Genomic DNA, 23,469 nt, shown 5'->3' with positions numbered 1-23,469 from the left:
TAGGAGTTGGCAGCTGAGCTGAACAGGAAAGAAAGCCCAAAATTCTAAGAAATGCTGGTGGAGGGAGGGGAATTCATTCCAGGCCTGGGAGATGGCCGTACAAAGGTCAGATTCAGAGACCGGTTCCTCAGCCAGTTGGCTAAAATATTTGCTATGTAAAGAGAAATGATGTCAGATTTGTCTGGAGAGATGAGAGTAAATAAATCTGAAGAGTTCATATCTATTCTAGGAGAACTAGGTAGCCACAGATGCTTCTTGAGAAGGAACTATGTTTTAGGAAGAATATTCTGCTAACTATATGACAAAGGGATTGAAAAGAGGGAGGGACTAAAAGCCAAATAATCAATTTGGAGACTGTTACAATACTCCAAGTACAAGGCAATGTAAACCTGCCTGAATTGAACTGTTGGATAGTAATGGAGAGAAGGGGATACAGGGGAAAGACAATGTGAAGGAAGAACTGACAAGAATTGGCAACTGATTCGATATGGGAAGAGATTGAAAGCTGAAAGGATGGGAAAATCACAGATCTCATTCTGGAAGGGACATGAGGGACTATCTGTCCCAAGTTCCTTGCTTGGCAGATGAGAAAACATGAAACAACTCAAGTAAGAGAAGAAATGAAGCAAGATTTGAACTCAGGCCTTGAGACTCCAAAGTTAGTATTTTCCCCACTATATATACATGCTATCTCCAAGGCCATAATCTAGATGATAGGATCTCAATAGAAATAGGAGAGTTTGTTTGGGGTGGGGAGCTGCAAGGGATCATGGCAAAGTCCATTTGGACATCCTGGCTTTCCACTTGTTGAGGGGCCATAGGGCTACTTCCTGAAATTGTGAGGGGCCCCTGGTGTGCTTTATAACCTGGAAGGCAAGTGTTGCAGAGAGCAGTGATTACTGGGAAGGGCACCAGGCCCTGGGAGAGCAGATTGAATGGGGGTTGGGGAAGAAAGGGGGGGGTTCCTGTCCTCTGCCTCCGGTAAACAGCTGGAGATATTAACTGCTGGCAGCTTCCACTGAGAAGCCAAGACAGCCCCTTAAGAGCAGTGGGTTTCCAGTGTCTTCCCTTGCTGGGGCGCCAGCCAGCAGTTCCTCAGACTCCCTGGCTCTGTCTCCTCTGGACCCCACATGCTGCCGCTTTTCGGAAGCCACGGGCCCTCTGTGGCCCAAAGATGGTCACTGCCACCCGCCCCGTGGCCTGGTTGTTCATTCCCTTCCCCACCCCCAGTTCCCTAAATGAGGTTAGAACTAGAGACAGGCTAGGCCAACCTCCTATTAGCCCAGAGCTCCCACTCAACCTGCAGAGGTTACCAAACCACAAGATGCAGGAAGTGCCGTAGTCAGAGCATTCCCATTTTAAGAAGGGAAACTGAGGCTCAGGTGGATGTCACCTTTTAGATGATAAAGTGGGAGGTAATTAATTTGTTAAGATCATACAGTTGAATTTGAACTCATGTCCTTTATCTCCAAATCCAGCCTTCCTGGATAATATTTGTAAAGCCTTTAGTTAGCCCAGTGCCTAGCACACAGTAGGTACCATATAAATGCTAGCTGTTATTATCATCATCATCATCATCATTTCCCACTGCTGCTTCCCAAAACTTAAATGGGTTGATGTTTTGCAGACATTAAAGGGCTATGTAAATATCCATTACTATTCCTATTATCATCTCCATCTCTACATTGTCCCTTTCTATTCCTTCCCATTCAATTCAATCCAAATATGCATTTATTAGATATCTGCTTATACAAAAGCATTATGCTTAGACATGGGGGTACAGAGGCAGAAATATCATAAACACACAAGAAGGGCCAGCCTCCATGTACAGGAAATGGCTCAGGGGATAGAGAGTAGAGCCCGGAGTCAAGAAGACTCATCGCCCTGAGTTCAAGTGGCCTCAGACACTTACTAGCTGTGTCATCCTGGGCAAGGCACTTCACCCTGTTTGCCTCAGTTTCCCCATCTGTAAAATGAGTTGAGAAGGAAATAACAAACCAATCTAGAATCTTTGCCAAGAAAATGCCAAATGGGGTCACAGAGAGCTGGAAGTGACTGAAAATAACAAGACAACCAAAGAAATTAGGAGTTGAAGTCTAGACTATGTGACATTGGTCATTTTACTCCTCTGGAGTTAATTTCTTCATTTCTCCAAGTGATGATAACACTTGCACAGCTTCCTTTACAAGGAAGATCAAGAGAGACACTATGTGTGGAGATGTGTGGCGTCCTTTATAATGATCCAGGGATCAAGCCTGGATAAAAGAGGTGTTTCTAGCTAGGAATGGGGAATTTTTATGAGGTTGGCACGAGTGTCTCCCCTTCAGCCGAGAGTCAAGGGGTTTATGGGGAGAGAGTAAGATTTAATAGGGGGCCTCTCAGTTGGACTTTTAGGGATGGTCCTGCTGAGTTTAATTCAATTAAGCAAACATTCTAATTCCTGTCTCCAAGTTCCTGATCTGGACAAGGTGCTGAGAGAGAGGAGATAGTCTCAAAGAATTCAGTCCCATTGATGCACTGGGCTGCCGCCCCCTCCCCAAACCCTAGGACAAATGTTGGCTGATGCTTACATGGATGGTGTTTGACAAGACAAGAGCTTTGGTTCCAATTCCCAGAAATCACTCAGCTATCTGGAGCCTCGGTTACCCTGCTACCAAAGATCCCAGTTCACTGGGCAAGGGGCTTATTACCTGCCCCAGAGCCTTCTTATGGGGGAGGTGTATACACACACACACACACACACACACACACACACATATACACCTATATATATATATATATATATATATATATATATATATATATATATATATATATGATGAGAGAGAGAAAGAAAGACAGACAGACAGAGAGACAGAGAGATAGAGAGAAAGAGAGAGACAGAGAGACAGAAAGAAACAGAGACAGACAGAAAGATGGACAGAGAGCTAGAGATGCCTTCTGAAGCAAGTCAACACAAGATCTCATGGTAGGGTTCCTGTGCCCCCCAACCAGCTTACTACAGGGCTTCATGTCAGGACATTCATGGCCTTAAATCACCCCTAAAAGGCATTAAAATATAAGTCAGAGGACTGGAGTTCTAAACCAGGTTTCCAACCTAAGGCACTTCCCTTCCCCAAGGGACAGCACAGTCTTCAGAGTTTAAAGATCTGGATTTTCAAATCACACTGGTCTCTACCTCAGTGACACTTTCTTCCCTGTAAAATGAAAGAATTAGATGACTTAATTCTTGCCATCAGGGCCTCAGGTCCCTGAGCCTAAATCTCTCCCAGACTTCAGACAAAGGTATCCTTGCCCCTCATTAGAGCAGTCATTTCCCTAGTTTTGTCCCCCAAGAATCGAGAAGCAGAAGATGGAATCAGGGAAATTTAGGTTTAAGCTTTCTTAGATGCTGATTGACTGGATTATCTTGGGCCTCAGCTTCAGTTTGTTTGCTTTTTTTGTATATAAAATATGTAAAATGTAAAATGACCTCTGAGGACCCTTCCCATTCCAAATTCATAATCCAATGAAGGGTGACATGGCAGAGGGATTTCCTAGAGAGCTTGCCGCCACCCAGCCACTCATTGATTACGCCCTCCCCCTAATACCAGACACAAGCCAGGGGGTGAGGCTGAGCTTACCATGGACCTCATCTCTTAGCATCATTATTTCCAGTCTTCCCGTTGGAGCAAGCCCATTTCTGAGCGGGCCAAAGGGAGGCCTTCAGTCTTGGCTCCCCGGTCCACCCCACCCCCAGTCTCCAAAGGATGACCAGACAGCAAGGCGGCCCAGCTTGGCAGAAAGCTTGCGGTCTTTAGCTCTTGGTCCGGCTCTCTGGACAGATATAGATAGAAACAGTCCTTCCCCATCAGCACCCCCCCAGTTACCCCAGAGCCTCGGCCTCCAGCTATTCCCAACCCTGCATCTGGTTCAGCCTAATGGGTGTTTGCATGAACGCTTTAGTTAGCCAGTAGTAATAAAACACTTTAAATTTATTGTGACATTTGGATTTAATTAAAAAGTACACACTTAGGGAAGTAAAACATAATGGGAATAGAGGCAAGGGGTGGCAGTCCTCCTTTTTTCTTCCCCAAACTAATTAGAGTTGTATTTTAAATTGTTTATGTGCCGCTAATCATGGTAATAAATCATTTATACTGGAAAAGACACACTCGAATGTGCCCGTGTAACTGTTCCCGCTTTCAAGTTTCTATCATGGACAAATTGATCTGGAAGTGAATTTATTAACCACGAGGGAAGAAATCATTAGTGCTTTCTCCAAATATTCCCCAGGTGTGTTTTCATTGTGGCGGTTTCCTGCCTTAACTAAAAGTAGCTTCACGCAGCCTCGCTGGTAATTATGATACAAATTGACTTTCCATCACTTCAAAGAGGAGGCTGCCTTCTCACCCTGCTCAGATTGGTCTCCTCCTACCCCAGCTGGCGGATCCAGGGCACCGTGGCCCCGATGGCTGGGCCCTGGAAGCTCTGGGAGGCCCAAAGAGAGGATTCTCCCTGTCCCTGCTCACAAGCGACTAATCACCCCAAAGATAACTGGTCCCATTTCTAAAGATTTTCCCAGGCGGCAGATCATTTTCCCACAGTAACTCTGCCAGGAAAAAATAGAGCTCCTGTTTTATTATTGCTTTTTTCTTTTTTTACAGAAAAGGAAACTGAGGCAAAGAGAGAGGGGGGAATAGCTTGTTCTGCAATCTCACAGTTAATGAATGGCAGAGGAAAAACTGGAAGCTAGAACTCTGGGCTCTAGGGTTCTTTCCAAGGCATGCTTCTTACCATCTTCTGGATAAAAATTTCTGAATTCTGCCTCTGTCATCCAATGTACAGGAAGAAGGAACAGTGCCAGTCCCTAGAATCAATCCAAAGCAAAGATTTCTGGGAAGCCTTAATTTCTTTCATTGTTTTTGAGCAGGAATAGGACTATCCAGGCTGGCTGGCTAGCTGTGCTTTCCCTGGAATGGAGTTTAGGGGGAAGAGGAAGAAAATTATGGACCCATGAGTGCACAGTTTCTTTTGTTTGATTGAATATAACAGATTGGGATAGAGATGTGTGTGTATGTATACAGAAACACACAGAGAATTATGAAAGGCTTCCTCTTTTTTCTAACCCCTTGTCTCCCACCCTCCCTCCACCCCACCACTAGGACCACCACAAGGAAGGGCTCCTCCCCAGGAGCCCAGTCACCAGGAGCACGTACTAGCTGTGTAATCATGGACAAACTATTCCTCTACTTTGAACCTCAGTTTCTTCTTCTATTAAATGAGACTGGGAAGCATGGAGAGTGGGGAGGGCGTTACTAGAGAACCTCTAAATTCCCTTCCAGCTCTAAAATTCACAATTTTGTGAAATCTTTGATTTATTTTGTGGCCAAACTTGTTTTCTACCCTCCAGAACGGGTCATGTCTCTTCTGTGTAGGATGTACAAAAATATGAAAGGGTCTAACACGTTGACCCAAATCCAACGATACAAACTTCAATAAGGATAAATATAAAATCTCATGCTTGGGTTAAAAAAATCAATTTCACCAGATTTGGACAGCAGTTTTTGCTTTTGGTTTTCTGAAAAAGATCTAGGGGTTTTCACGGCCTGCAAGCTCAGTGTGAATCAATAATAGGACCTGAAAGTCAGAACAACATTCGATTTGGGAGATAGCGGGAGTCTCGAATGTCTCTAATGATGTAGTTGGGTGACTACTGGTCAGATTTGTTGTGGAGGACTTTTTTTCAGATATAAAGTGAGACTGGATTCTCACTGAAGTCCCTTCCAATTCTGAAATGCTATGATAGCGATACTCAAGGACTATGTATAAATTGTAAGCAATGGCTACCGATGAACCAGTGCCAGTTTGAGATTTGACTATCAAATGTGACTAGAAAAGTCACAGAGGTTCCCAATATCTCAAGCAACCTACGTAGATCATCAAAGAGCTTGTTACTCCTCCCAGCATTCTTCCTTTTTACCCTCTTCACTTTTCTACTGCATATTTATAAAGGGTCCCTGGGTTTCTGGGTCTCTAACCACTTTGGATTTGCCCAGGCCAGATCCCGCTGGGACCGGGAATGAGGGGAATCTCCCAGAGGGGTTGTAGAAGAACTTGATGCTTCCAGCTATTTTTTCCAATTCTGCAGATGGCATCCTCCCAAACATCAAGGCATTGAATGTGACTCTTCTCTCATTCACCAGCCCCCAAACAAGTTTGCCAAATCCTATTGATTCTTCCTTCCTATCTCCCTACACATCGCCCAGTCTCCAAAGTTCCAGGCTAGTCTAGAACCTCTTTTCTGTTGAGATTGGCAGAGTGATTAACACACCTGATCTCATTTGGGCCTCACATTCTCTCCAAGAGGTGAGTGCTGTGACTACCCCATGGAGATAAGTATCTTGCCTGGGATCACACAGACTGCCTGACGTATGACCCAAACACACATGTTCTTGATTCCAAATCTAGTGCTGTGCCAGACTTACACATGTCATCGTGTCTAGATAGACTATTCTGGTAGCCCCTAAGTGAGCTTTCTGCCTCTAGCTTCTCTCTTCTCTGACCCATCCTCCACATGCTACCAAAGTTATCTCCTTCAACAGAGGCTGAACAAGGTCACTCTTCTGCTCAAAAACATTCAATGGCTCCTGTTTGCTCATAGGACAAAAAAAACCCCACTAACCTGTAGCCCTCTCTGATCTGGTTCTACCCTACCTATCCCTGTTTATTTTGCTCTTTCTCCTTTCATGTATCCACCATTTTACCCAAACTAGGTTACTTATTGATCTCTAATCTTATCCTACCACTTCTTCCCATCTCACATTTGCTTTTATTTTTCAAAACATATGCATGGACAATTCTTCAACATTAGCCCTTGCAAAACCCTGTATTCCAATTTCCCTCCCTTCCCCCACGCCCTCCCCTAGATGGCAAGTAATCCGATATATGTTAAACATGGCAGAAATATAATAAATTCAATATATGTATACATCTTTATACAATTATTGTGCCACATTAGAAAAAAAGAGAAGTAAAATAAAATGCAAGCAAATGACAATGAGAAGAGTGAAAATGCTGTGTTGTGAACCAGGATCAGTCCTCTCTCTGGGTGTAGATGGCTCCCTTCATCACTGAACAAGTAGAACTGGTTTGAATCATAATTAATCATCTTATAATCTTGTTGTTGCCGTGTATAATAAAGATCCTTCTTTTCCTTCAAGCCCTGCCTCCATGAAGCTTCCCTGATGCCCCTCAACTGAAAGTGATTTTTCTTCTCAAATGTTCAGAGTCTATTTTCTGGATCTTCTTTTTATCCCAGTCTCCATTGATTTCATTATATTTATCTGCATATGTGTCATCCTACTCAAGAGATTGAGAGCTTCTTGAAGGCAAGATCTGTATTTTTTTTCACTTCTGAATATAGTACGGCCTCAATGGCCATATCTTAAAGTGTCTCTTTCTAAGCCTTGAGTGCATCACCTCTCTGTCTGCAGGGGTATCATGCTTCATCTGCAATTGTGGTTTTGGTGTTATATAAACGAATTCCGAAGGTCCTTCCGAAGTGTTTTCTCTCTATAATGCCGTCCAGCTTCTGTTAAGCTCCTCTCCATATTGTCCCAGGTGTTTCTGAAACCACACCCTACTCAGAGTTGTCAGGTTCACTGTGGAGCCTGGGCAGCCTGCAAAACTCCCACACGTACCCTGAGTTAGATTAAAATGCTGAACAAGATAAATACAATACGACCTAGATAATGTCCATTTGTGGTTCTCTAAGTGAATATGAGACCTGCAGGGAGCCATCTCTTTTTGAGTTTGACATCATTTTCTAATAGTATTCAATTATATTCAGATGTCACTTTTTATTTAGCACTTCCCCAATCAGCGGATTCCCCCAGAGTCAAAGGTCAGCTTTGCATGGTCAGTCAAACCTTTAATGTCTTTCCATTAAAGTTCCCTTTCTGGGCCTCAGGGAACATTTAACCCAAATCCCTCACTTTACGGGTAGAGAAACGGAGGGAAGACCTTACCTAAGATCACACATGCAGTTAGGGGCAGAGCCAATTGAAGCTTTGATCCACTGCTTCTAGTTCCCTTTTGGACCTATGTTCTCTAGATGCCACTGAACTCATTCAATTTGTGAACCACATTATTCTAGATGGACCCAGGGCTCTCAAAAGTGCTCTTTTCCCATCCCTCCAGTGCCTGGAGTTCCCACCTGGCTCAGCAGGGAAGGGGTTCTTCAGCGAGCTGCTCCGGACTCGTTCTGGAGATTGTCAATCAGGAAGGCCCGTGGGTGGGCAGGAGGGCTTCGGAAAGAGTCTGCATCTGGGCCGCACTCGGCTTCCCGCCACCGGGCAGCTGGGGGGGGGACCCCCTTCCGGATGTGTTTCCTGCTGGGAGGGGGAGGGACGGGAGAGGAGGCCCCTGAGCGAGGTCCAAGCGTCCCTCGGGCGGGCGGGCTTAGCCGGGGCTCCCTCTTCCGAGGGGGGCTGCCTGGGGGGGGAGGGCAGCAGCCTCGAGTCCTCGAGCTCTCCCCGAGGGGAAGCTCCCGGCCGTCTTTGGGGGAGCGCGTTTAGAAGGTGGAATTTCAAATGGATTCTGAAGGGCTCTCATCTGCAACCCCCCCATGCGGGCCGCGCCTCCCACTCCTGCTGCACTCGTTTTCCGGCTCGCTGCTTTGGCACACACTTCCCTGACGCTGTGAAATGGAGCCTCGTGGGGAGAGGAGAGTTTTTTTTGAAGAGCTTGCAGGACACTTAAGACCCTGATTTCATTAGGCCAGCCGGGAGTCCCCCCGCGTGTCCCAGGAGCCCCGGAGCTCCCCGGCAAGAGCACGCTCACGTGCCGGGAGAGCTCTCAGAATGCAGATCGGGGAGCATCACCGCTTGGGAACACCTCAGAGCAGAGGCCGCCACAGCCCGGAGGGCCCTAGAACGTAGAACAGAGAATGGCCAAGTCGGCGGGGACATTAGAACGTCAGTGTAGGGAGAGAACTTAGAACCGCTAACACAATGTCCAAGCCGGCAGGGACGTTTGTACAGAGAACATCAGAACTGGGAGGGACCCTACAAAGGAGAGAATCGCAGCTGGGAAGGACCTTAGAACAGACAATATGAAAGGTGGCAGGGATAGTAAAACACGGGTCAGTCCTGGAAGGGACCTAGAACATAGATCGTCACAGCCGGGAAAGAGCCTAGAGCACAAAAGAGAGATTGTTAGTGTTGGGAGATGGCTTAGAACCGATATCAGAGGATGCCCAAGCCGGCAGGGATGTTTGAACAGAGAACATCAAGCTGGGAGGGACCCTACAAAGGAAATAATCACAGCTGGGAGGGACCTTAGAACATAGACCGTCACAGCTGGGAGAGAGCCTAGAGCGCAAAAAGAAAGAATGTTAGTGATGGGAGATAACTTAGAGCCAATAATAGCGAATGCCCAAGCTGGGAGGAACATTTGAACAGAGAACATCAGAGCTGTGGGCAAGGAGCTTGGAACAGAGAATGTCACAGCTGGGAGAGACTTGGGAATATAAAATATAAAGTCCAAAACTAGAAGGGAATTTAGGATACAGAACATATCCTATCAGAACTACTCAGCACTTTAGATAGAGAATGTTTCAGCTGGGAGGTTTATTAGTACATAGAACATACAGCTGGGAGAATGCTCAGAACAAAGAACACAAATGTTCTAGTGGGAGGATCCTGGGAAGGTCAGAAGAGCTTGGAAATTTTACCCAAGGGGCTGACTAGCTGAACTCTGAGTCCTTCCCACATTTTGCAAAATGAAGAAACTGAGGCTCATCTTAAATGATTTTCACAAAGCTCAAGAGTCTTTGAGGATTCTTGCTGATTTCCTGGTTCTCAGATGATTCTCAAAACCTAAATTGAATCAAATTGGTCTTTGTCTCCATGCTTTGGCTCTTTCCCCATTCCCAAGTAGGCTCTGGAGGCTCTGCAACTGGTGTCTCTGCTTTTGATTTTATTTCCAAATGGAAAGGGGATAACTGTGGAAATGTGATGGCCAGATCCATGGGTAAGAAAGAGTATTTCAGCAGCAATCTGAAGGATAAATCTGAAGAAGACCATGGAGGTGGGCAGACTTGTTAGGAGACCCTCATCTAGCTCAGATAATGGCTGAAGAAGGCCTGCACTTGGGTGGTGGCAGAACAATGGAGAAGGTGTGGGCTCTAAAGGGGTTGCTAAGGCCCTCAGCACTGATGACCTTGTCTGGCTCATTTGTCATTGTTACAGCTGAGAGATCTTTGTGGAGAGTGGGAGAAATAGGGCACAGGCAGAGAGCATGTGAAGCTCGTGTTGGGCACTTGTGAATGCTTTGTGGCCACTCATAGCAGGGCGAGGTCTGGGGCAGCTGGGGCTGCTCGGCGTTCTCTCCTGGACTGTTGGATGCACGAGCCCCAACTGCCCATCTAAAATTCCTTTGGGGGAATATCCCGGAACATGGAGGATTTGTCCCTCGCGACTCCTTCTTCAGTGTGTGTTGTTGGGTTGTTCCAGAAGTACGCCATTAATCTCATCACGGGAGAAGGCTCGGTTTAGATCAGCTGGTCTGACTGTACCAGCTATGACCACTTTCCTGTCTTTCAGAGGCATTCTCCTGCAGGGGGCACTAGGATGTGACACACAGCCAGTTACCTGAGCTTGAAAGGAACTTGTCCTGAAACCATAACATTAACATGTTTGTGGCACTTTGGACATGTCATCTTAGACCTTTGGAAGCATATTATCACCCCTGTCTTGCAAATGTGGAAACTGAGGCCCAGAGAGGGACAATGCTCTGCTTAAAAGTCACAGGGAGCTGGGATTTGAACTTGGGTGTCCAAATCCAAACTCGGTCTCTTTTCTGTTATATCACAGCTACTTTCATCTAGTCAGAAAATTATATTTGGAAGGGACTTTATGGTTTTCTAGCCCAAATCTGTGCACCAGTGTTAGAATCCTCCCTACAGCATCCCTGACTACCAGCCTTCCACTTGGACACTTCTAGTTATGGGAACACTACTTCTCAAGGAGGTTTAGTCTAATTCTATTTGCTTATTTGCTTAAATCTAGTCTAATCTAGTTTTAGATAGTTCTCATCTTCTTTCTTGGCTGTCAGAGGAGTTTCTCTTTAAATTATGGGAAGGAAGAAAAATGATGTAGTTGGACTTTGGCAAAGCCTCTTTCTTCATCCTGGAGGTGAGCCCCAAGCTGCTCATTATGAGCCCAGTACCACCAGTACCAAGGCCTGAGAAGGTCCAGTCTTACATACTCATGAACTTGGTGATGCAACTGCCCTAGGAACAGCATTCACTGGCAGCCCAGTCCAGTCCATGGCCAACAGTCTCCATTTCAGTTCACCCCCGAGGATCCATGGCTAGATTTCAGGGGGCTCGTGAATTGGATTTTTAAAAAATTATTTTAATAACTGTCTTTTTGACAACTGTTTTTGTAACTGGTTAACTTTATAATTCTGTGTATTTATTTAAAAACTTGATTTTAAGAGGCAGCTAGGTGGCAAAGTAGATAGAGCACCTGCCCTGAGTTCAAATCTAGCCTCGGACATTTACTAACTGAGCAAGTCTGTTTGTCTCAATTTCTTCATTTGTAAAATGGTAATACTAATAGCTCCTACCTCAGAGCTGTTATAAGGATCAGATGAGATAAAAAAGGATTATATAAATGTCAGCTATCACAGTTATTAAGAAAGGGTCCATAGGCTTAATCACATTACTGAAGGGGTTCATCTCTCGTCTCTTTATCTATTATCTCTCTGTTTCTGTCTCTCTGTCTGCATGTTTCTCTATTATTATTATTGTTTCTATTTGTCTCTATCTCTGTCTATATCTTCCTATCTCTGTGTCTATCAGTCTCTTTGTCTCTGTTTCTGTCTCTGTCTATCTCTGTCTCTCTTTGTCTCTGCCTCTATTTCTCTGTCAGTCTTTCTGTCTCTGTCTCTCTCTTTACCAAAGGGAGTTTGGGAGTTTTCTTGGCAGAGATAGTTAAGTGACTGGCTATTTCCTTCAAGCTCATTTTTACAGATGAGGAAATTGAGGCAAACAGGGTAGAATGACTTGCCCAGGGTCGCATAGCTATTAAGTACCTGAGGCTGGATTTGAACTCAGGAAGATAAGTCTTACTAATTCCAAGCCTGTGCTCTATCTCCTGTATCTGCCCCTACTTAGGGGCACTAAGTTAGAAAGTATCTGAGGCTACATTTGAACTCAGATCTTCTTTACTCCAGGTCCAGTATTCCATCCACTGGGTCTCCTGCCTGTCTCTGTGAAAATCTGAGATTCAGAGTGATTCTGAACCATACATTCCAAGAAAAGGCTAGAGAGGCTCTCCAACTGACCTCCATCACCTCCCTCAGTCTAATTTGCAGCCTGGGTTTAGGTTAGACATTAGGAAGGACTTCCTGAACGTTAGATTTGGGTAAACCTATGGGTAGATCTCTGACAGAAATGGAGATGTGGTGGCTTGGAGTCGGACCTTTCTGGATAGAGAAGAGTGGCTAAGAGCTCCGGGATTCAAGCCAGGAAGATCTGAGTTCAAATTTAACCCCAGATACTTCCTAGCTATATGATGAGCCCATTGATTAATAACAGTAATGTTAGTTTTAAGAACATGCTGGGGGGTTTTCTAGCCAGTAAATTACAGAAATGGAAAATTACTTGTACTGTCGATCAAAACCATGCTTTTTGGAGGAGAATCTCTTGGAAAAGGGGACATTTTATGTAGCTAGAGAAGTGTTTGTCATTTCCAAAGAAAATGTATAATTAATTAAAGAAAAAAAAAAAGAAAATGAAAAAGGTTGTACCAACTGATCTTGAAAATCTCTTCTTCTGATTATTCAAAAAAAATGATCATCCAATTGAGTTCCCCAGTTCACTCCTAAAGTTGACAGAAGATACCCCTTTCTTCGGCATGTACCAGACACAGGAGCAGGAGTGTGTGTGTGTGTGTGTGTGTGTGTGTGTGTGTGTGTGTGTGTGTTTTCCAGGGCAGGTGGTAATTACTGGGTAGAGGTTGAAATTGTTTCCTGAAGGAGAAAAGCTGTTCTCTGAAGTCAGGAGCACATTAAAAGGTTTACAGGGCAGGTTTGATTTTTAGATAACCCTAAAGTGGATCCCAAATGGACCTAGGAACAGGTTCGCTATCTCTGTAATGAAGGGAGCCAGCCAGGGCTGCCAGCCCAGCTGCTCTGCGGAGAATCCTGTGTCTAGACAGGTCTGTGGCTTTGGGGCCCAACCCCCACTCTGGGCCTGGGAAGCTGGGGAGAGTCTGAGGGGACAGAAGAGCAGGAAATGACTGTCCTTCCGCCCTCCCCGCTGCTCAGATCTAGGCCCAGATAATGGTAGAGATCATACGGTGTACTGGACGGCTTACTTCAGCTAGAGCTAGATGATTTCCTCAGCCTCAGTTTCCTCATCCATAAAATGGGAATAGCACCTACCTCAGAAGGCTGTTATGACAATCAAAGGAAGGAATTAATTATTTCTAGAGCATCAATCAACATACATTTATTATGGGCCTCCTGTACTGCATGCTAGGTAATGCACTAGGGCCTGGATAAAGCTCTCTGTTAATATAAGGCTCTCCTTATTATTGGGAAGGTCTTGTGGTATATAAGAAAGGAACCATTCAATCACAAAAGAAGAAGCATTTAAGTCTTTACTATGTGGCTAAATTGTGTATAAATTTGGATGACTCACTTCCCAAGAGTCTTTACCTCTTCCATCAGTTGTCTGGACTAGTTGAATCCTTCCCGGGGGCTCCTTCCAACCCTAACAATCTCTAAGTCTTAGATCCATCATTTCCATGAATTTGAGAAAGCCACGTTCTCTCCCTAAGACTCAGTTTCCCCATCTAAAAAGTGAGGGATCGGTCCAGGTGACTTCCGACTTCAACAACCATCCCATGACCTTGGATGGGCCGCTTTCTCTATCCCAGCCTCAGGCTCCTGACCTGTAAAATGAGGCTATGATTCCAGACTTCTCTGTCTGATTCTGCTTCTCTGTCACAGGGGTGCTATGAGGTGCAAAGGAAAGAAAAAAAGATAAAGTCTTTTATAAATCACAAAATGTGGTTATAAATAGAGAATGTCCAAGCTGAGAGGGACATCAGAGCTGAGATATCCACTGGTCCATCCCCCTCGTTTGAAAAATGGGAACATATACTAGACAAGAAAGGGGCTCATCCAAAGTCACCTGGAAAGCAGAGCCACCATTATTGGGACTCAAGTTATCTGACACTCAGCCTGAGTTTCTTTTCCATCACTCCATGCTGCTTTCAAAATCCTCATGAGAAGTCATAGAATCTCAGGGTGGGAAGAACCTCAGAAGCCAACTTTCCAATCCATTCCTAAACCAGAGTCCTTTATAAATCTAGACTTTCTGCTTCTAACCCTCCTAAGTGCTAAGGATGCTTCCCATTGGGGTACCCCATCAAATAACAACAGCCATCCCATCCATTCTAATCCAAGCCTTTTATTCCCCTGGCTAAAAATCCTCAGGAGCTTCAACCAACCTCCCATGGCCCCTTCATCTTCTCTGGATACCCTCCAGCTTTTTAGATAGCCAGATAGGTTTATTAAATGTGGGGCTCAAAATCAAATACAATGATGGAGTCTAAACAGAACAGCGTAAAGAAAGTCTTATCATTGTTACTTCTCTTTATGTAAGCTTGAAAAGGGGGAGATTTTTTTGGCTACCATATCATTCTGTTAACTCCCATCAAATGTACCATCCACTAAATTCCCTAAATCTTTTTTCCCCAGAAAAACTGATGTCTTGCTATGACTCCTCCATCTTCCATATAGAAAGCCAAATTTCTGAATCCAACTGCAAGATGATAGAGATAGAACATATATATATATATACACATCTCACAGATTAATAGGGAAGACAACATAGAAACATCATTTGTTATTGATCCCTTTGAGTCATCTCAAAACTGATGAATATGATTTTATCAAAATGGGAATATTCAATAGAAAAAATGCTCAGGGCTCTCCACTGGAGACTTCCTTTCAAGTACAATTCATGTAACTCTACTATAATCTAGGCCAAAGATTCTTAAACTGTGGGTCAGGACCCCATATGGGGGAGTCATATAATTAAATGTAGGAGTCATAAAATTATGATTTATTATCAGCAAATGTTAGATTTGTATACCAATTTTATATACCTGTATACCCAAGATCACATAAAAATTTCTCGGGCCCAAAGGAGCCCTGATCTAGCCCATATCTTTGTCTTGTCCCCAAAGAATAGCCCAAGAGATTTTGGAAAAGGCCCTTTCAAAGGCTAAATAAAATTATATCTACACTCCTTCGCTTAACAATTTAACTAATTCTTCAGTGATCTATGATATTCTGACACCTGTTGGAACTACCTCCACCAACACAAATTGCCACCCCACTCTAATTTAGTAGATACTTAGAAGGTTGCCTATGAATCGTAGAATTTAAAGGAGAACCCATCCTTTTCAGCTCTAAATTCTACAGTGCTCTTCTACGTCCGTTTGCCTCCATAGCTCCCTTCTCCAATTGGTGAGTTCTTCCATTTTGAGAAAGGACTCAGTTCACCCACTGGATTTCACCACCACCCATCCTCACAGGTATCTCTTCCTCCTCATTTCCCTTTTGAGTGTTATATTCCCCAGTTGGAATGAGTTCCTTAAAGAGTTTCTTTGCTTGTATCCCTAGCACATAGCACTTAAGAAATTCTAGTTGACTGAGGACATGCAGGAAACCCCAGCCTGTGACTACCCACAAGTCCTGGAGATTATGTTCAATTTCTCTCTCAAAGACCTTAAACTGTTCTTGGAGATAGGGAGTGAGCAATAAGATCATTACTTAGTAATTGTCACTGCCATTGTGGTGTTTTCATCAGAGCAGACTGAAGCACCCAGGAGATTTGTCTGTTTATAAAATCACTAATGTGCCCTTTTTATCCAAACTGACTAAAATCGCATCACCTGTTGCAGAAATGCAATACCTTCATCCCCCTTTGGAATGAATGTATCACAGCTATAAGTAAGCATCAAATTGTTATTGACAAGCATCCATCCAGGGTCTGTTCTGCTGGGCCCACTAGGAGCCCCCAGGTGAGGAGCACTGTGGAGAGCACTAAATTGTGAGTAAGAAGGTCTGGGTTCAAATCCTTGTTCTAATTTTCAGTAAACAGACCATCTTGGTTGAATCATTTCCAGTTGCCACTATTGTTTCTCTTGCTTCATCTGAGAGTTCATAAAGTCAAAGGTTTAGTGCTGGGATGGACATCAAGCCCGACTCTCCCTTTTTACAGATAAGGAAATTGTACTTACTCAAGATCACATATTTAATACATAGCAGAGGCAAAATTTAAACCAAATTCTTTGTATTTAAATCTGTATGTTTTTCTCTGAATCTGTTTCCTTCCCCATTAAATGAGGAGAACCTATGCTGCAAAGGCATAGCAGGCCTGAAGTCAGGAGTTCAAATCCAACATCAGATCCTTACTAGCTGTGATCTTGGGCAACTTAGGCTCTTCCTGCCTCTGTTTCCTTGTCTATAAAATGGGATAACAACAGCCCTTACCTCCAAGGTTGTTGTGAGGATCAAGCAAAATATTTGCAAAGTGCCAGACACATAGTAGGCACTTAATAAATGCTTGTCCCCTTTTCTTCCACTCCGGCTTTGTATGTGGGAGGAACATTTCTCAAGCTGCTGGTCTTGGTCTGTCCTAGAGAAAAGTGGATTATCTCCAGCTTCCAGTATATCTGGGAAAATAAAATATCCTCACAGGAAGCATTTAATAAACAAGAGGCAATGAAGGGTAGTGGAAAGAATGCTGTGAGTCAGAAGATCTAAGTCAAAGGTGTTGAAAGTCAGAAGAACTAAGTCGAAGGTGTGATGTTGGCTGCTTATGTGACCTTGAATAAAGCAGGTAGTTTCTAAGGATGTCCCCTCTCCATAATGCTCACCTGGTCCAGCAAAGGGCTTTGAAAGCCTTATTATCACTGTAAATGTGAGCTGTTGTTAATAGCAAATGTCCTGTCTATGTACGAGTGATGGTCCAGATAAGGAGTTCAGGGAAGAGAGACAGACTGCCAGATCTAGGATTATTTATCATTTGGGCTGTTCCATCACTCAACTGATTAACAGTCACTAATTGGAAGTAGAGTTTGACCAGAAAGTAGCTTGAATCCTGACTCAACCATTCCTTTCTAACTGTCTGACCTCAGCTAAATCCCTCATTAGTAAGATTCGGATGAGGGATACGTCACATTTGTGTAGCATCCCCCCCAAAATTCTATGCTTTTTTTTTCAAATTAGTTTTGATTATGAACTTAATACAAACACTTCCAGAGACAAAGAAAAAGAAAGAAGAGCATGGTAAGAAACTCTGACCTATTCTATATGTCATTTTTTCAAGAAATATGAGTGTGCTGCATTCAACAAGGTAGTAACAAAATTACTCTGTGGTTCTGCATTTTTCTGGGCATTTAAAAATGTTTTATTTGTTCTTTTTTAAAGTGTCTATTGCTACTCACATTCAACCACATTTCTCAGCTTACAGCACTCTTGTGCAATACTTGTGCAAGTATTGTCCCCGTTTAATTAATTTAATTTATTTTATTTTTAGTAGCTTTTCATTTTACCAAATGTATGCAAAGATAGTTTTCAATATTCAACTTTGCAAAACCTCGTATTACAATTTTTTCTTCCTCCCTGCCCCTAACTCCCTCCTATAGATAGCAAGCAATCCAATATAGGTTACACATGTACGATTCTTTTAAATATCTTTCCACATTCATCATGCTGTGCAAGAAAAAATTTTAGATCAATGATTTTTCTTGTGCAGCAAGATAATTGTATAAATATGTATACATATAGTGGATTTAACATATATTTTAACTGTTTAACATATATTGAATTACTTGTCATCTAGGAGATGGGGTGGGGGGAAGGAGGGGAAATTTAGAACACAAAGCTTTGCAGGGGTCAATGTTGAAAAATTATCTATGCATATATTTTGAAAATAAAAAGCTTTAATAAAAAAAGATAAAGATCTTCTGGAGAAAAAAAAAAGGAAAACCAGATCAAAAGTTGAAAGAAAAAAAACATGAAAAAAAATAAGCAAACAAACAAACAACAAAATAAAGTGAAACTACTATGCATTTATCCATATTCAGTCTCCATAGTTCTCTCTTTGGATATAGATGACACTTTTGATCACAGTCCCCATTTAATTGATAAGCTAACTGAGACCCAGAGAAGTAGCTAAGACATTTCAAACCCAAGTCTGCTGACTCTAAACTGAGCCCTTTCCCCACTGCACCAGGTTGTATGAAACTAGGCAGAGAACATAGCAGGCCCTTTCCCACCCAAGAGTCCTAAGGGGTCAGAGCACCCTGGAGATCCCACTGGAAAGTGGCCCCAGTGAGGAACTGATAAAGAGTTAAAGGTGCGTGCAAGTGTAGAAACGCCAGCCATGGAGGGAAAATAAGCCAATTACCCGGGCTTCACATGAGGCTTGGGACTGACCTTTGTGTATAATTAGTCCTTTTATTTAAAGCAAAGATTTTTTTTAGTAGAATAACTAATTAGCTGTCATAAATGGCAAATGGGAAATTTGGGCCTGTTCTGTCCAGTAGGGAGGAGGGGGGAGGGGAGCCTGCCCCTTCTCCCATCTTCTCAGCTCCTGGTACAGCGGGCAGCCACAGCCACCCCCAAGGCTGGCAGGCTCTTCCCTCATTAGGGCCTGTCTCCAGGCCTTCGGCTGGAGTAATGAGCAGAGGGAGAGAGCAGTGGCCACCCTTAACAGATCCCCTTTAGCAAGGCATGAAATGCAAGTGGAACCAAGCCACCTTCGGCGCCAGCTCCTCACCCCTCCAATGCGTGGACCTGGGTGGCTGGGGAAGGGGCGGCCAGCAAGTGGTTGGGCATCTCTGCTGAGTGCTGTGCCCTCAGCTGGCTTGTATAAAGCAGGAGTCGGGGGAGCCTGGAGGCAGATATCATTAGCCAGCATTACTCTTTCAGACCAATTAACCTTTAGAGCTGCATTAAAGAAATTAGATAGTGAGCATCCCTGCTTTCAGATGGGCCCTGGGGGTGGGCTGGGGGAGTGGAAGAAGAAAGAGGAGAGGAGAAGAGAGGGAGAAAGAGAGAGAGAGAAGAGACAGACAGACAGAGACAGAGCGGAAAGAAACAAAGAAAGCTAGAAGAGACAAAGAGAGAGAAAGAGAGACAGAGACAAAGAGAGAGAGAGAGAGAAGAATAACAGACAGAGACAGGTAGACAGAAATCAAGAGAGAAAGAGAGAAAAATGAAGAGGGGAGATGAGGAAAGGGGAGGGGAGAGGACTGTCATTGTGGGTCCTGTATCTTAAGAAGATCTTTTGGTTGTTGTGGAGAGAATGGCTTGGAAGGAGATCAGTTAGGACATTGTGCAAAAGAAAGCTAAGGACCATCTTCTCAAGTGATGGAGCTAGGAGGAGAGCACAGATGTGAGAGGCACCCTGGAAGGAGAGTGGTCAGATAAGGGACCCAGTGGCTCAAGAGCCTTGAAGGGTGAAGAGGGCTGACTGCAGGGTTTCCCGCTTGGTGAGAGGGAGGCTGCTGGGGCCATCTCCAGGAGTCAGATAGTCGTGCACATGGCAGGTTCAGGGCAGGAGATAACTAGTTTTATTTGAGACAAGTTGAGCTGAAGAGGCCAGTGGAGCAGAGGCTGGAGATTTCAGGAGGACTTGGAGCTCCAAGCTCATTTTCCCCTCCCATCCTCACACACAGATTCCCCTAGATGTGCTGATCTTTAAATTGTTCCAACTCCCGGCCCCTCTGCCCAAACAGTGAGGCTCCAAGCTGTCCCCTGCATAATGGAGCATCTCTGCTCTGAGATGAGGTCCAGCTTTGGGCTCTTAGCCAGGGATCCTGGGTTTCCATTCCCCCCTAAACGTCCCCAAGAGTTAAAATCCTGAATTAGTTGGACCTAACAATTGAAACAACTGATGTGGGCAGCCAGGGGTAGCTGCCACCCTCTCTTTTCTTTCTAATAATTTCTCCTTGCTCCCCTAACTCTGAATCTCTCTCCTCTCTGACTCTATCTTGCCTCTCTCTGTCTTTCTCTACTTATGTGCCCTTATCAATCCACAAGCATTTATCAAGCCCCTACTATGTGCCAGGCACTGGGTTAGGATTTGGAAATATAAAAATGCAATAGGGATGTTGTTCTTTCCCTCATGGAGCTTACATTCTCTTTGGGGGGAAAGAAACATATTCCCAGCTAAATAATACTGAGTGAGTAAGAAATAAAAACATAGTGAGGGGGGAATGGGGAAACTCTCTGCAGGGGGAGGCAGGGATCTTGAAAAGGAAATAGCACTTCAGCTGAGTCTAGAAGGGAGTTAATAGAGGTAGAAGACAAGAGGAAGGGCATTCCAGGTGTGAAGAAAAACCAAGACAAAGGCACAGAATCAAGAAATGAAGTTAACGTACTTGGAACAACAAGTACGCCGGTTTGGCTGGAGTTATGAGTTCTTTCTTTGTCTGCCTCAGTCCTCTCTATCAGTGTCTCAGTATCTCTGTTTAAGTCTATTGTCTTTTTTTTTTCCTTCTCTGTCTCTGCTTCTCCTTTATGTGCACATATCTCTCTTTGTTCTCCTCCCATTCCTGCCATCTCTCTCTTCTCTTTTCACATCCCTCTCCCCCATTTCTCCCAGACTCTTAGTTCCCTCAGCAGTTAAATAAGGGGGATGGTTTTAGATGGTCACTGAGGGTTGTCCCGGCTCTACATACACAATTTCTTCTTTTTTCTCTGATTACAATCCTCTAACTTTCAAACTTTTGTTCTCTCAGTATCTTTACAGTATTAAAAACTCATTGAGGGTCTGTCCAAAGAATTTTTGTTTATGTGGGTTGTTTGTAGATATTTACCATATTAGAAATAAAAACTAATTTTGAATTTGTAGACCCTCCTGAAAGGTTCCAGAGACCCTCAGAATTCTCTGTGCCATACTCTGAGAACCACCACTCTAATTCTTCCTTATTGTTGCTATTTTCTCAGCCTCTCTGGAGACAGAAAGAGTTGGAAAGGGGTGGGATAAAAGGGCAGGATCTGATGACTGGCAGAAATGAGGTTGGGACAGTTTCCCCTAGACACCAGGGACTGCAGGTCACCAGATTTGGGGGGAAGAGGTACATAAAGAAGCCAATCTCAGGCCCCTTCTCTCTTGGCCCTCGCCCAGCCCATCTCCAGCACAGCCCAGATCTCTTGTCCTAACAGTGTAAAGCATAGATCTAAAAGAATAAAGGATGGGTGGAAAAATAAATGGTTCAACACTAGTGGAACAAAGCCTCGGGGCCCTTCTTTGAGGTCTCAGCTACTTCTTCCTCCAGTGGGGAGTGATTAGAGCAGCAATAATATGAGGGCCAAGAGCTCCAACTGCTTCCCCACCCCCCTGCAGGGAGGAAGTAAAGGCCTGACCTGGTCCGACACAACCGAGGGGTCCAGAGGCCGGCAGCCGGGAGACTGAGGAAGCTCATTCTGCTTGGCCCCAGAGGGCAGAACCAGCACGAATGAATGGAAGTGGAATCGAGGCAGATTGGGGCTCCATGTAAAGAAAATCTTCCTAACAATCAGCTGTCCTCAATATGGAATCGACTGCCTCCGAAGGTAGTGAGCGCTCCTTCCCTGGAGATCTTGGTGGACAAACATGACCGCTTTTGTTGAGTTTTCACTTTTTTTCCCCCATTTTGTTTTGTTTTTTTCAATTAATTAGCATGTGTTTTCTCTCAAATGAGACATTCATAAAGCACTTGGTACAATGCCCAGCACATAGTAAGCACTTTAAAATGATTTTCCATTCTATTTCATACACCCTCTATTTAAAAGAAAACCAATCAAAATCTTTACAATAAATATGCATAGCCAAGCAGAACAAATTGCCAATTTGTCCACATCCAAAAATGTATCTCCCATTCTGCACTCCAAGACCATTACCTTTCTCTCAGGAAAAGCATATGATGGAGAATGTTTTGGACTTCCACCTTGCCCACCCTTCCAGAGAAATAAATTCCCAATTCATCTGGACCTTATGATGTTATAAAAGGGAATTGGACTAATGCTCCCCAAAGTCCCTTTCACTTCTGAAATCCCTCAAATCCATGAGATTCCTCATTTGAAGGAAGTGTGACTGTCTGGTCTAAAGAACAGAGTGGACCTGATTAAAAGTTGTATCATGAATCAAAAAGATAGAAATCAAAACTACTTGAGATGCCATTTTAAATTCATAAAACAGGAAAAAAAAACATTCAAAGCAATAAAATTCAATGTTTATAAAACAGAAATTTAAAAAAAAGTTGTATCATGGAAGAATGGGCTGCCTTACGAGGTAGTGAGTTCCCCATCACTAAAAGTCTTCTAGCAGAGGCTGGATGGCCCCTTGTTGAGAATGTCAAATAAGAAGATCAGGGGAGAGAGCTCTGAGCTTAGAATGAGAAAAACACATTCAAATACAGCCTCAGACACTAGCGGTTTAACAGTAGCTAAGTGACCAAATCACTTAACCTCTGTTTGCCTCAGTTTCCTCATTTGTAAAATTGGGATAATAGTAATAATACCTACCTCACAGGGTTGTTGTGAGGATCCAATGATGCAAGCACTTTGCAAACCTTAAAACAATAGATAGTAGTAGTGTAGTTGTAGTAGTCGTGATTCATGGTTGAGTTGCATTGGGTCCCTATGAAATCTCTTCCATATCTAAGATTTTATGACTACAAAGTGATACTGTAGCAAAAGTCAGAGAACCGGACACCTCAAAAAGTGTGATTTGGGGAAGGAAAGGGAAATAAACATTTATATAACGCCTCCTATGTGCCAGGTACTGTGCTAAGCAATTTACAAATATTTTCTCATTAGACATGTTTCTCCCGCCCCCTCCCCCAACATCTCTAAGAGGTAGGTATTATTAAGCTCCCCATTTTATATTAAATTATTGAGAGAGAAGTTCAGAGGTCATACAGCTTATTTATGAAACCGAAGATGAATTCAAGAACTCAGGACTTTCGATCCCCAGTCTAGCTGGCCCTTTCCCACTGTGCTACCAGATGCCTCAATTTTCTCATCTGCGTAATGAAGATAGTAACAGTCAACCACTTGTCTTTCACTTTTGTCATGGGATAAATGGTTTGCGAATCTTGAGGGAACCCCGTAATTCAAGCAATAATACAGAGGCCAGCTTGGGAACTGAGCCTGTACTGTAGATCTGTCCTCCCCAAGTCAACTCAGTTTCCAATTTTCCCCTACAGTCCAGGTTTCCCTCACAGGTTCTTCCAAGTCATTCGTGTAATCTCAAGTCCACTGTGAGTTGTGGACTGTAGTGCCCACTTTCCATGGACCAGGAGCTACCATCAGATTACTTTAGTTTCAAAACCTCAAGTACCCACAAACAGATCGGGGGAGTCAGGTTTAGACAACCGAACCTCAGAGTTGTAAGAAACCTCAGTG

The 23,469-nt window shown here is 43.8% G+C and overlaps 1 protein-coding gene across 4 annotated transcripts in view; it reads left to right on the top strand.

Annotated features, from left to right (window-relative positions):
- The window catches only part of LMO1 (LIM domain only 1), a 66,040-nt gene that overhangs the window by 30,292 nt on the left and 12,279 nt on the right, over positions 1-23,469 (top strand). Inside the window, exon 2 of one of the 4 annotated variants that reach the window (XM_074272713.1) lies at positions 21,428-21,636. The exons of 2 other annotated variants lie outside the window; for them this stretch is intronic. In XM_074272713.1, the coding sequence (XP_074128814.1) occupies positions 21,615-21,636 (22 nt within the window). In that variant the 5' untranslated portion in view covers positions 21,428-21,614. Of the gene's footprint in view, positions 1-18,652; positions 21,637-23,469 lie in introns of those variants that run through there. One more of the 4 variants, XM_074272714.1, reaches the window with a different exon arrangement.

The sequence above is a fragment of the Sminthopsis crassicaudata genome, chromosome 6, assembly GCF_048593235.1.
Source record: "Sminthopsis crassicaudata isolate SCR6 chromosome 6, ASM4859323v1, whole genome shotgun sequence".
Lineage (NCBI taxonomy): Eukaryota > Metazoa > Chordata > Mammalia > Dasyuromorphia > Dasyuridae > Sminthopsis > Sminthopsis crassicaudata.
This window is presented reverse-complemented; position numbering and strand designations above follow the sequence as displayed.